This window comes from Dendronephthya gigantea, unplaced genomic scaffold (assembly GCF_004324835.1).
Source record: "Dendronephthya gigantea isolate DGI-Jeju-01 unplaced genomic scaffold, DenGig_1.0 000073F, whole genome shotgun sequence".
Classification (NCBI taxonomy): domain Eukaryota; kingdom Metazoa; phylum Cnidaria; class Anthozoa; order Malacalcyonacea; family Nephtheidae; genus Dendronephthya; species Dendronephthya gigantea.
The window spans coordinates 69,075-82,805 of NW_021163083.1; the positions used below are offsets into that span (position 1 = coordinate 69,075).

The following is a 13,731-nucleotide window of genomic DNA, read 5'->3' on the forward strand; positions in this document are numbered from 1 at the left end:
AATTTTTGTTTGTGCATTCGTAGGTCCTTCATTTTGTTCAGGTCCAGGGGGGTATGAACGTTGGTGGGCACAAAATATAAGAGAAAATCTGTTATTATGGCAATTTAATATTTATTTTTAACGTATATCTGCTTATTCATGTCCCCGTTGTTATTAGTTGGAAGTAAACTACTCCAGAATGATAGTTTTATCTTGAAGCAAAGGTACATACACTTTGTACAGTAATTTGTACAGTAATTTGAACTTAAATTAGATAATGTTGTCAGAATGTTGTTCCTAGCTTGTAAAACTATTGCAAAAATGTTGCAATTTCCTTAGAAAATTGTTACAAAATCGCTTTTTTTCTACAATTAGAGACGCCCGCAATTTGAGTGACCAGCAATCTTGAATACAATGTTTCCATGGTAACAAGCACGTATCACCAAGAAATCAAAAATATTTGAAAGGCAAGAAACTCTGCCATTTTTAGAGCCAAATTTTAATAAAATTTAGTGTTTTTTTCGCGTTTAAATTATGTACGACGATGACGAAGAGCAAGAAGAAGGGCCAAAGAGCTCGTTCACAACATATTTAGCTGAAGGAGATGTTTTATTTAAACAGGGCGAGTTCAAGAAAGCGCTGGATAGCTATAATTTGGTTTGTATTTTTGTATAAATGTCCTCAAAAAGCCCGTCCTTAGTATTATATAAACTAACAGATAGTATAAGCTGGATGGGAAGGCTTTTTTGACCATTAATATGAGAAATTTTACCATTTATGCCCACTAAATATTTTTGTTAAAAATAAATCAATGTATTGTAAAACAGTGAAAAGGTATTTGATATTTGTAAATTGATAATGATTTAGCTTGACCATATCTGCTCTTCTTTTGTGGTCAGCTAGGCTTAAGTTCTATGTTATACCAAGAATGAATTGGCATTTTGAATACAGTATTAGAAATCAAGAGTTAAATTTTGTGTTGTTTTATTACCAGGCTTTGGAACTGAAACCAACGGAGAAGTTTGCGCTGGTTGCAAGATCTAGGTGCCATCTTCAGCTTGGAGACACCGAATCTGCATTGAAAGATGCAGAAACTGCGCTGGAAGATGATAAAGAGTTTATCCGGGTAACCAACTCAGATTTCTTACACTGCAGTGTTGGACATAAATCTTGCATCTAAGTAGCTTGCTTTGTGTGCATGCTACTCAGAAGTATAATATAACACCTCCATGTATATTTCCATCCTCACTTGCACTTTTAGAACACTTCAGTGGACTTTCAGTTTGTAAAAGGAGTCTAATGATTATATATAATAATATATATTTTTCAGGCATTGTATCAAAAAGCTGAAGCACTTTACTCCATGGGAGATTTTGAACATGCCTTGGTATTCTACCACCGTGGAAACAAGCTGAGACCAGAACAGCAGGAATTCAGGCTGGGGATACAGCTCAAGAAGCAATTGATAATAGCATGGACGTAAGAAATATACCAAACTAACTTATTTAACTGGATGACGGTACTTCTCTTTCTAAAGGTCCAGTAGGGATCCTTTATTGGGATTCAAAACAAATTTTTCATACATGTAAAGGGTGATACATATAACCTTTCATCCAAATTTCATTCCATGTTTTATTATGGTAGGTGCAGCTAAGATTAAGTTGGAGAACAAAGGAGATTTGTCATTTTTTGCCAAACAGGATGAGGTGGTAAGTACAGTACAATCATATGTTATATTAGCAACATTTGTAGTCTTGCTATGTTTTGTATTTTCTCAATTGTTTCTTCTCCTATCATTGAAGAAAAAGCCAAAAGGATACACAAAGCCAAAAGCTAACATGAACAGAGGTCAACAGCAACCACAGGCGAATAGAGGAAAAAATACCAAACCTCCACCATCTTCAACAAAGACTGTTAAACAGGTGGGGAAATTTTCCATTGTATTTTTACCAAGTTTTCCAAAATTTTCTATAACTTCGATAAAATTTACTTGAACTCAACAAAAGTCTAATAATTGGTTGAATAAACTCATTTTGTTAATGGTTTGTCAAATTTAGCTGTTGGGAGAGCTCTACGCAGACAAACAGTATCTTGAAAATTTGTTGAATGACAAAGGTACATTCCCTTTATATATATATTTATATTCTTATTGCAACAATTATTTTGATCATGAAATTCTTTTTGAAGTGCCACAAAATTCTTAGTGGTGATATATTATACAATTACGACCAGCTGTATTAAAACTATTCTCCATTTTCGCGGTATCCAGCTTTCGTCCAGGGTAACAACGATAGTACGATCTATGGCCTGGTTTCCAGTGGTATTGGCTACCTTGATTCACGCACGGAGTTCTGGCGTCAACAGAAACCGCTGTACGCAAGAAAGAAAGAGAAACCAGTACTGCAGAGGAATAAACCTAAACGCAAAACAGAAGATCCGACCGATTTCGTTGTTCGCTCCCTAGAAGAGATTGACCAGAAGTTGTCGGATGGTGATGAGTTGGGCAGTTTGAAACAGGCGGAGAACACGCTGCGACAGGTCAAAAGCATGAATGATAAAGCAATACCGAACAAGCAAGAGGTGCTTGCTAACTTACATTCTTGTATTGGAAACGCCATGTTAGAGATGGACGATCCAGCAAAAGCTTTGGAGAGTCACAAAAAGGATTTGAGCATTTCGAAAAAAATGTATGTAAAGTCTGAACGATTTTCTTAGAGTTTGGCTTCAAAGACTACCCTCCGAACTATATCGAATTGCAGCCGTAGTGACTGTCCGTAGTTCTGACGGAAATCACACGATTTTTTTTCTCTCTTGTATCAGTGGGAAAGAAAGGGGCTTCTTGGATTTTTTAAACCCTTTTCATAAATATTCTTCCAGCAAAAACTCTTCTGTACTTATGGGATCTTATATTGTGGATGGGGGGGGAGTCTTCTCACCTCACATAGGCTGGTTAGAACTACACCCTCCAAAGAGGTCCACCACATTAAAATGCATATAAAGCGTTCTTAACTCAGCAAATTCTTAGACTAAGTGAAAAAGAGCATCTTGTGTGTCCACTAGACACTAGAGTGTGTAAAGGTCGAGTTTGGGAAAAAAAACATCTGTCCATAGGGAGTACGTTGGATGTTAAATACTCATTAGATCTCATATTCTCTTTTGTTTCCCATAGCGAAAGTAAGGACGGGATATCCCGTGCGTTGGATAACATCGGGCGGTGCCATGCAAGGCTTGGTCAATACGCACAGGCGATTGACAGTTGGATAGAAAAGCTGCCGTTGAGTAAAACACCTCTGGAGACCACGTGGTTGCATCATGAGATCGGGCGTTGCTATCTTGAGCAGAAGAACTACCAGGATGCATTAGAGTGTGGTCAGCGGTCTCTCGTGTCAGCACAACAGGCCACGGAGAAAGTATGGGAACTGAATGCAACTGTTCTCATCGCGCAGTCCCAAGGTAGGTCCGTTGCGTTGTGTGTCTTAGACAACTAGCTATTATAAAGTCGATTAGAGGACTCGTTAGAAAGAGAGTTTCTAGATTTCTATAAACAAGAGATTCAAGCCCGAGGTATATGATATCAGATTTGTTTTTCGGCAATTGGCCGAAGCGATTTAAAGATTATTAATTATGTAGATATGCAGATACTATATATATTTTTATGTGAAGTTCGCAGAGTTATAGATAGCATGAATCAGAATCAGCAAATGGTTGCATGAACCAGCTTGCAGTAGAAGCACAAACCGGCTAAGAATGGTAGCATGAACCAGGTAGCAAATTATAGCTACCATAAACCAGATAGCAATTGTAGCGAGAACCAGATCAACCAGGTAGTAAAAATGGCGTAAACCAGCTTACAGAAGGTAGATACCGTGAAACAGCTGTAGAGCATGAGCCCAGATCATCAGAAACGAGAATGGAGACAGTCTTTTGTGAACTTTTATTCAGCAAATCGGCGAGAATTTTTATTGGAATTTTTTTTAAATTTTAATGTGCGTTCATCACTGTTGTTTTGTCAGTCAAATTGGGTGAGTTAGAGGTGGCCCTCAGCTCGTTCCAAGATGCCCACAAGATCGCGGAGGGTTTGGATGACGACGCAGCAGAGATTGCCATCGCAAAGGCAATCGACGATGTTCAGAACAGAATAGACAAAGGTACTTTGAGCTCTTTCATTTTTGAAATATTTTTAGTTATTTTGCTTTTGGATTTCATGCACAATATACAGAATATACTGACCCAATATACTGTTGTTCAGGTATAGTCGAGGACAACACGACCACCACGCAGGATGGTCCCGAGGAAAGTCGCGCTTATTTTGACAATGAAGAGAGGGAAAGTGAGAACCCCACAGGAACTAGCGGTGAACAGCAGGATGGTCCTCAACGTGAGAATGATAATGTAAATACTGATGAGGACACCGCTGAGCAAACAATCGACGACTCCGATGGTAAAAAAGCAAATGAAAGCGAGGCTACGTATACTGAAGAAACGACGACATCGTCGTGAATTAACTCCTTGCGAATGAAGTGTAATTAGTGCATTATATGAATTGAAATTTCAATGCTTTTTCCCTATTGTTGCTACTCTATTAAACTGTAAAAAATGGTGTTTAAATGTTTGTGTAAATAAAGTTTTACTAGCCAGAATTTCCCAATATGATAATGGTTATTCCTCGCACATCATCAAATTGTACAGAGCACTGAAATCTGCATGGTGGTGACTGTGAAGTATCCTATTTCACTTTGCGACTGTGACCGCACATGGTAATTGCATAAAAACATGCGGTGGATGAAACAGACGACTTTTCGATTGTGTTACGTTTTGGAGAAGAGGCAGCTGAGATCTTTAAAGATAACATCATCATTCGTGATCAATCATGATTCTAGTGGCCTGGTATGTTATGAAAGCTCAAGGAAGTATAGCCAGGTGTAAATTACATGAAAACCATTAAGATGGATAAGCAGTTTATCTCTGGCCCTAGGAGAACAAGTCATAACTCAACATTTTCGCATCTGATCAAGTACTTGTTGTGACGAGAAAAGATTGCATTAACGAGCACTTCTGATCATCTCTATTCATCGCCGAACCGTGAGAGCTGAGAGGCCAACACGAAAGCTGCTTCTGCGTTTATCTTTGCTTCGAGGAGGCAAGTCAAAACTTGTCGGCTGTTGTTTTGACGAGAAAATATCGTATTAACATCTTGTTCTGTTCGTTTCGGCGTTCAATACATTCTTGTTTATATGAAACTCGAGGCGCCCCACGGCACTTCTACTTCCCAAGATTTCGTCCTGATAAGCCAAACCTCTTGATAACTTTACAAAAAAAAGGCGTTTGTATCCGTGTGATAGAAGCTCTTTGAAAAATATTACTTCCGAAAAATTACTGTTGTTACTGTTTCTTGGTCGAAATTTTTCTGCCCAGTGAATCATGGAGTTAGGCAAGGTCAGCTTTTGAGTTTTCTCGTGTTAAACGATGTGAAAACCGATCCTTTACTGGCGGGGTTTTTGCTTCATCTCGTTTGTCAGGACTCAAGTCAAGAACTAAGAAGACAAGGTTCTGGAACATCAGCATCAAAAATGATAAGCCAAGATCAAGATGATGGTCTGACGGACATCCTGAGTATATGGTTACCTGCGCTGTCTTCTTCGTCATCTTTGTCAAAACAACACGAATTTTGACGCCGTAATCGGGTCTTTTAAAACAAACAATCTTGAAATCTGCGCTTGGAAAGGAAATACGATTTCTTGGTTGAACTTGCCCTCGCAAGTAGCAATGTCGATGAAAGGGAATCGGTCTTTCTCATGCAAGTTCAAATCTGCCGTCATGGCAAACAATGCCCTTGGGTGCTGTGCAGTTACACTGTTATGATCTGTGTTGAACTATGGCAAAAAACAAATTGTCTGACAACAAATATCTCAGATATATGAACGATATATGAACCGTGCGCGCCCTGCCAAGTAGATTAGATTGTCTCACGATATCAACATTATGCACGCGACGTGTGCATGCGCCTAGTTCAAACAATAGCCCCTTTGATTTCTCAATTGAATTTATTTTACATTTTCCACGTAAATCTCTGGTCAATATTACTTATATTTATATAGTTATAGTACATCTGAATCGTTAGTTAGATGAAACAGAGTAATTTCTCGGAAAACTATACATGGTATTCTTTATTTCATAGCCTTTGGCTATATATATAGTGAGTGGACCCCCGGGTGAACTATTTACACGCGACTGGAAATGAACCATTCATCTTTAAATTTCCATATTATTCCATGCTTATTTCTGTTTAATAACTGCATAGGTTGAGTATACATTGGTCGCTTCAGTGAAAGACTGTTATTAGAATGACAAAATTATAACTTTCATATAACTTATTTATCTCGTACTTATTGAGGAGCCCGTACTACAAAACTCGTGGACGATTGAAAAGCAAATACAGATAATATTTAGTACATAATATTTAGGTCAACTTCTTTACAAGAATTGTGACTTCACCGCTCAAGCCTACGGGCTTTGTATAACCTTCCTCTAGAGGAGCACATACATTAGTAACTTCTGGACATCATTAGTTTTTTACTACCATAAATTGACCAGCGCGTGCAGACACAACGCCTCACTCTCTCCGCGACTTCGTTTACAATTCAAATTGAGTTCACGCGACAGGTCGATGCATCGTACAGAATATCTTTTTATTTTCAAGAAAGTATTTGTCCCCCACACAGAACCGATGATGGCAGCGATAGCATGCAAAACAGTCCAGATGATATACCAAGTCCTGTACCCGCATCACCATTTCAAACGCTGGGATTGTCTTCTCGCACGCAGGACAGAAACCAGTCCGACCAAAAAGCCTGAAAATAAGGAAAGTAGTTTCACATAAGACACGTTCGTTTGTATAGTATCCACATTTCGAATATAACGAAAAAAGCTCGATTCATAAGCGGGAGTCTAATTAATCTTGATCAAACAGGAAAGTCGTTTCTCTGTTTCATGTGCAATCGAACTCTGTTTCAACTGTTGTATGTTCTTAAACTTATATATGTGGATTATTTGTTTTGTTGAAGAATGTGATTTCATAATGCATAGGCTGTTGCTGCACCTTGCTTTTGAGTTATGTCGTATATTATTGTGTTTTACATCTACAATAAATTTGCAGCTGTATTCCTTTCTTTCTTGTTGCAGTTTTTGCCTGTAACTGATCATGTTGTATTGGTTTCAAGATATAAAGAACAATTCCTCTTATGTCATAAAGCTTTGGTTCGCGCGACGTTTGACGTTAAACTCGCTTTAATATTATTAAGAAATTAGGAAATATTGGTGAATAAAAAACCATCACATATAGTTCTGACTGCCTTAGACGGCTGGTCAAATTGCTAAACGAATTAAAGATATATAAGGCGTATAGGAACTGATAGGATCGAGTGACCATGCAGATTCTCAAAATATTTCGGTCAAAATCTTCCTTTCCTTCGAAAAAGAGATAAAATTTTAATCTCACCGGTTTGTTTGACCATAACATGGTAGCCATTCCAGATTGCTAATGGTAATTTATGCCCAACGGGGAAATAATATTTAAGCTATTTTCCCACAAGTGTTATAGAAAAATTTCTAAGTATGCTAAAAAGATGTTGAGCTATTTGGGCGGGACCTTCTAAGACTAAGCTCAATCCAGGAATCTCGTTAATATGCTAACCTTTCATCTGGTGAACTTTTCATCTGTTTGTAATTATCGCGAGTTTTACTTCGACTTGTTGACGGATTGCGGAAAAAAATTTCATTTCAAATGACACAGGTCGATTGCTATCTTATAATAACGTATTTGGTTTTCACAGCAATTTGCCAATAGCAGAACCTCTCGTAATATACACACCCACAATACGTACTTCCAGTGCACACATTTCCTCATTTTAATCGGTATTAATTTAACAACGATAATGTCAAATAGCACGTACGTACTTCAAACGAACAGCTGCGTAATCGCCTTGTTCAATACTCGAATTGCTTTTCTGCGCTTAATGGTTTGAAAATAAACTTTGTTATTATAAGTAATCGTATAGGCTTATAGCCGAAATGACGTTGTATCATTAGTATTTTCGAATAGTTCTACTGAAGTGCTGTTGTGATCGTCCGCTCGCAATGCAAAACATACGCAATTATATTCGTGTATGTCCTAACCACTTTAAAAGTAGTGAACATTAAAAAAATGAAACAATCAAATAACTTTCATTGAGATATTTGGGTAATGTCTGAAATCTTTATTCTTCAATATGAACCACTTTAAAATGATGACAATTTAGGGCAACGCATCGTATGCTAATTAGCTTAAATCTTTTCCAGCTCGCGAATTGGCCACATGTTGAAATAATATTACTGTCTATCGAAGTTTTAATTATATGTTTTACTTGTATTGCATAATTCTTTACAACAAATAGGTTTGTATCATCAAATACTTATAAGCATCCCCTCGTGTGTTGATAAGCTTAAATATATTGCATCGCATTCAATTTTTTTAAAGTACATTTTGAGGTACGCGTATTATGCTAATGATATTTTTTATTATATCCATATTTGCCTACATACTGCAAATCCGGGCTAGATTAGGCTAGATTTTAGCTTTGTGACATTCTATAGTGTTGGCCGTGTCAATTCGTTGCCAAAATAAGTACGTGATTTATTATTAATCTGGGCTAGCTCTCTCTATCAAATATTTCATCAATGCGAATTTCCGCAATTTAATCCACCCTTGAAACACAAAATGAGGAAACCACTGATCTTTGCTGTCGGAAAATATTTAGCGATGTATTTCATTAAAGCATTCTTTCATTGGTCTCGTATAATCCATTGAAACGACAATAAACATGATAAAACGCGTTATTGATTTGATGAAGATTGAGTCAATTGAGTCGATTTTCCATCATGTGTTTTCAGTTAAAATTTCTTATGGATTTTAATGTATATTCCACTCAAAATAGCATCGAACGTAACCCAATATCACGCGCATCTTCCTTGTGAAGTATCGTTAGTCAAAATTACCAAAATTGTGTGGTATTTTTAACTAAGTTGAGTAAATCCTATCTGACTGATAGCGTTGCTATAATCACTAATCAGTGTATTAAATAATAAACCTAGACTATCTATTGCATTTTATCGTATCGTTTCAAGCAGATCCCTTTTGATATACTATATCCTAGAACTATCATTTCGTGGATTCCAAAACACAGAGCTATTGAGACTACTTTGGATGGCATATAAAAAAGGCTGTAGATTATTCGCGAGATTACCAAATATGCACTGTATACTTCTATTCAAGTTACCATAGATGTGTATTTACGCTTGATATAAATATAGATTGCGAGTATTCTACATCATATGACAATAGATTACAGCAATACGTGTCCCCGTGATCATATCGAAAGCCTACCTCAGATAATCTCGCTTACACAGGATCAAGTTTGCTTTCGTGTAAAGAGTTGCGCCAACTTCGCCCAAGCGGCAATCACAGCACGCGCATTTGAGGCAGTCCTCGTGCCAGACCCGATCGATGGCTTTCAGCAGAAAACGATCCTCGATGCTTTTCTTGCAGCCTGCGCAAAGTGGCCGGGGCATTCCTTGATTGCTGGCAGTTAGCATCTTACTGTGAAGTCCTTAAACATCAAACAAACACAATGAGAGGAAAATCGTTCATATATACGACATTATTACTGAAAATATTTGTTTAAAGGGTGTACGTTTACAGTGTACACACAGCGCGCGGATTGTTGGCGTTCGGGGAATGTCAATTGTCGAGCGCGAATATTTTCAATTGGTACATTCATAATCGGACGATGTCTCATTCAAATATCGTTGATGTGCATTGCAAATGGACCCGTTTACAAAACCCAGAGTGTTTTTCCCGGACAAATACTTACTTAAATTCGAACTATCCATACCTTGTTGTAAGTTGGGATTCATTTCTTGTGGTCTGTTAACTAATCCGCCTTCGGATTTTTGCATGAGCAATAAATTGCGCACGCCTGAACTGATTTCACCAATTTTCGTGGACCACACAACTGGTCGGTGAACGGCCTCGTTTTGGTGGAAATCTCGGGAAAACCTTTTTGTCAAACGAACATTCACGGCAGCACCTTGGAGCACGACACTCAATTACTGCATATATATGTTTGACCTTACTTCAACGGTCTTGTCTTGCTCAATTGCTCGTGTTACAGGCGAGGTCTTGGCAATAAAGATTGATGACCAAATCACTGTTTATTTCCAACTGAAACCCTTCAACTGATCCGCGCAAATAACAAGCACCTGTCCGAGTGACAATCGCCGGATTAGCGGATTGGATCTATTGCGCGCATCCAGTTACGCGCTCCGTGCCGCTTCTAGATGTAGTTTTGCGCGGTGTCGTCAAAAATCCGAACGCAAACATTACGCGCACGTCACAAATTGCGGCGTTCTAATTTCCATTAGAATTCGCTTAAAACTTAGTCACGGAGACTGGGAGAAATTAAATTAGGAAAATTTCAAAGTAACCTGACTCTATTGAACACTAAGTGCACTTAAGGTGACAATTATTTCACATGAAGATTTCATTTAATTGAATAAAGATCTTGTTAAAAGCCTCTCATGATTGATATATACCATACAGAAATATCTGCCTAAACATTATCTATCGCGATATATTCCAATGTCATGTATTCCCGCACTAGGAACTAAGTGTGGTTGGTGCGTTCCTTTGTGTGAGGCAGTCATCTTTGCGCGTTTACCCTAAGCAAAGCTACCTTGTGAAGGCAAGATAGTTTGCGAAGTTCATATCAATCTATTGAGTAAATGATACACTGGGTTGATTGGGGATCATTTGTGTATTGTTAGTGAGTTCATTTGGATAAGAGTTGATAGTGATAGCAGATGCTAAAGTAGCTTCATCAAGTCTTCGCATCAAGTCTCATCAGCGCACAAATCAATGGACCATACTGAGTCCATTCTTTGAGCGCCCACTCTTGAACGAGAAATCATATCATTGAGTACTAGTTCCTGCCAGACACCTTTCACCGCCGCACCCAAGACTCGACTCCTTGCAATAAGATGTGTTTTCGTGACACGGTGACAGTTTCGTCTTCAAAGCTCTAAAGTTGAAAGACTTTCCTGGTTTGAAAGAGAGAGTACAACCAAATAGGGTGCAACTGAAACATTCAAATATTATTGAAAGTTGTATACCCTTTCCTCTGTACCCTTAATATAATGTTTATTTACACAGGTACAAATGTACAAATAGTTTACAGCAAGTTTCTTTTCCGATAGCGTCGCAAGGCATCCTATTGTTCACCTTTAGCCTAACAAGGCACACAGTCGACGCGAAAACACACTCAAAGTCGTCGCCGCGTTGAAACGAGACTCCCTTACAGACCCCATTACGAGCAGCAATGCACGCAATAAATGCAATTTAGATCGATATCAGTGTTCATGTCGGAGAGATGACGGATTAACGGGGTATATTAATCACACATATGGTCACGAGATTGTAAAAGGAAATTTAAACACAACTCAGAAATTCAACTGACGATTTGACGCGGTAACATTAAAACATTTCCCAAATACTTTCGTGCAATCCGCGCAAAAACATCAAGGGGTTTATTTGGCGCGCGCAAAGGCGGTCAAGACATTTACACTTCGACTTTATTTGCCTTATTGTCAATTCTCAATGGCGTATTATAAAAGGAATTGCCATTCAACAACATCTTGATAACATCATCTCCAAAACAAGATACAATAAACATGTGGTGAACGAAAATGTATTTCGCCATTATTAATTTCCGCGATGTTTGCTTAATTACATGAAAAACAAGTAGTTATTTCCAGTCGCATACCTGGTTTCAAAGCCTGCTATATACTGTTACATACAAACTTGTTTCGACCTTTTGAAATTTGCAATATTAAAAAAACCATGCAGTAGAGCAAATCTTAAATATTGCGGTTTTCTTTCAACAAGCCATATGACTTATCTAATCCTGTTTTTCATTGTATCCAAATATTTTGCTTAATTTAATCTAACCAATGTTCCCCTAACTGAAACGTTTGATCCCCTTAACGAAAACGTTTTGCACTCTCCTGTGCTCTTCTATCGTAAATTCGTTTTGAATCCTTAAAGATCCCTAACATCCTCTGGTCTTGGGCTGTCTCAACTTCTGGCGTTATCAACAATGAAAAAACGGCGCGCAGAACATCTTCAACGCCATTGGTTGGGTTCCACTTATCCGCGCTGACAAAACCGAGGCAAACGTGGCCGGACGATTGCTCGATGTTTACGTGGAAGACGGGCGTGAGGAATCTGATCTGAAATATTGAAAAATATCCCACCTCAACTCTAGGAGATTAATTTGGTGTTAAAATTTGTTCTCTCAATCCACCCTTTTCATTAGAATCGTGTTTTCCGCGTTTGACGTCATCACGAGAAAGGCTTATTCCTGTTCGACATCTTGGCGCATTAAAAGCAATGGTTAACAGAGACACTAAGAAATACAGTTTGTTAACTAACTAATCCTTTAACTGGCAGCACTCTCTACTGAGTGACAAGTAAAGTCATCTGGCAGGCAACACGGATGCGCGCACTTCACTCTTTGTAAAGCCAGATCATTTACCTAATGTCAGTCCCTGATTAATCCTTGATAAAAAAGAGAAATATATCATACCGTAGGTGGAGACAATGGATACTCCTCACTGATAGAAGATATTAAGAATCATACAAATTGTTACACTTATACTGCAACATTCTATTATGGACATAGCACATATTACACATCCATTCTTTTCAGCAAGGTTAATAGTTCAAAAGGATACGGTAGAACAATTTGAATCTTCAATGTGGCACCTTTATACAGTGATTGGTCTGGTGCAGCAAACTTTGCTTCCCATATATAGATGCTGTCTGTGGGCACTGAGACCTCTATACCATGAGGCTTTGAGGCCTGAATAGTTTGAAATTCTTTAAGAATCCTAGAAATAATGTAGGAATGATATGGAAGGAATGTTATTTCATTCTTAAATCTCCTAACCTATGGTCACATATCTTCCTATACTGCAGAAATATCTAATCTTCTTGCTTAAAATTGGGCAGCAACCTTCTCGAATGGTCATAACACTCCCCGAACTGCTGGTTTATGGTACACAAATGTAACCCTATATAACATTGGTGAGTTTACCATGGCGCTTGGACCTTCACCTATGGTCGTAAGTCCTAACACTCCTAGAACTGCCGGTTTATGGTACTAGAATGTAACCCCTTATAACATTGGTGAGCCTAAACATGGGGCGTCAACCTTGAACACGTAAATTAATAAAAAAGAAAATAAACAGATTTTCTATTCAAATGCTTCAGCGATAAAACATCTTCTTGACATCATCAATAACATAAATTATGTTAAAATGTTGTTCTAATACACTCTGCTTCTGATAATATTTCATATAAAACCATTCGTAATTTACCGCACTTTTACTGATTAGAAATCAAATCAATGGTGAAATTCTGAATCAACAGAATGTTACTGTATACTGTCGATAATCTTACCTCTTTTTGGACATTTTAAGACGTCTAATAGCGAGGAGAAACGCAAAAGTGAAAGTTATTACTTTGCTATTTCGAAGAAAACAGAAGGTTTTTTATGTCAGGGTATTTCCCTACGACGTGTCCTGTGAAAGCTGTTATCTGATTGGTCCGATAGTGGCGGGGATTTCCTTTATGTCATTTTAACGCTTTATGATTGGCTC

At 38.0% G+C, this 13,731-nt stretch overlaps 3 protein-coding genes across 3 annotated transcripts; 1 reads left to right on the plus strand and 2 right to left on the minus strand.

The window, feature by feature from the left end:
* The first annotated feature begins 354 nt into the window (after positions 1 to 354).
* On the plus strand, positions 355 to 4,609 carry LOC114531597 (tetratricopeptide repeat protein 25-like). Its single transcript, XM_028553208.1, is given in 11 exon segments — positions 355 to 636; positions 974 to 1,105; positions 1,310 to 1,427; positions 1,430 to 1,460; positions 1,625 to 1,688; positions 1,782 to 1,901; positions 2,037 to 2,094; positions 2,249 to 2,666; positions 3,149 to 3,432; positions 3,993 to 4,127; positions 4,229 to 4,609. Coding segments are annotated over 11 exon segments (1,734 nt in total). The 5' UTR covers positions 355 to 513; the 3' UTR covers positions 4,480 to 4,609.
* Positions 4,610 to 6,040: 1,431 nt separating this feature from the next.
* On the minus strand, positions 6,041 to 10,354 carry LOC114531666 (LIM domain only protein 3-like). The gene is made up of 3 exons (XM_028553283.1): positions 9,909 to 10,354; positions 9,401 to 9,623; positions 6,041 to 6,830 (listed from the first exon to the last, which is right to left on the minus strand). The coding sequence occupies exons 1-3, from the start codon at positions 9,970 to 9,972 to the stop codon at positions 6,632 to 6,634; spliced, it is 486 nt and encodes a 161-aa protein (XP_028409084.1). The 5' UTR covers positions 9,973 to 10,354; the 3' UTR covers positions 6,041 to 6,631.
* Positions 10,355 to 11,818: 1,464 nt separating this feature from the next.
* On the minus strand, positions 11,819 to 13,607 carry LOC114531656 (ubiquitin-conjugating enzyme E2 2-like). The gene is made up of 4 exons (XM_028553275.1): positions 13,532 to 13,607; positions 12,805 to 12,960; positions 12,657 to 12,684; positions 11,819 to 12,300 (listed from the first exon to the last, which is right to left on the minus strand). The coding sequence occupies exons 1-4, from the start codon at positions 13,543 to 13,545 to the stop codon at positions 12,052 to 12,054; spliced, it is 447 nt and encodes a 148-aa protein (XP_028409076.1). The 5' UTR covers positions 13,546 to 13,607; the 3' UTR covers positions 11,819 to 12,051.
* Between the last annotated feature and the right edge of the window lie 124 nt (positions 13,608 to 13,731).

Excerpts from the sequence above, each read along its gene's own strand:
- LOC114531666 (XM_028553283.1), bottom strand. The coding sequence starts at position 9,972 with ATGCAAAAATCCGAAGGCGGATTAGTTAACAGACCACAAGAAATGAAT. Across the intron at positions 9,624-9,908 it reads GAATCCCAACTTACAACAAG|GACTTCACAGTAAGATGCTA; the intron begins GTATGGATAGTT and ends TTGATGTTTAAG. Across the intron at positions 6,831-9,400 it reads TGTAAGCGAGATTATCTGAG|GCTTTTTGGTCGGACTGGTT; the intron begins GTAGGCTTTCGA and ends CCTTATTTTCAG.
- LOC114531656 (XM_028553275.1), bottom strand. Across the intron at positions 12,685-12,804 it reads AAGATTCAAATTGTTCTACC|TGAGGAGTATCCATTGTCTC; the intron begins GTATCCTTTTGA and ends ATCTTCTATCAG. Across the intron at positions 12,301-12,656 it reads ATCCATTGTCTCCACCTACG|ATCAGATTCCTCACGCCCGT; the intron begins GTATGATATATT and ends TCAATATTTCAG.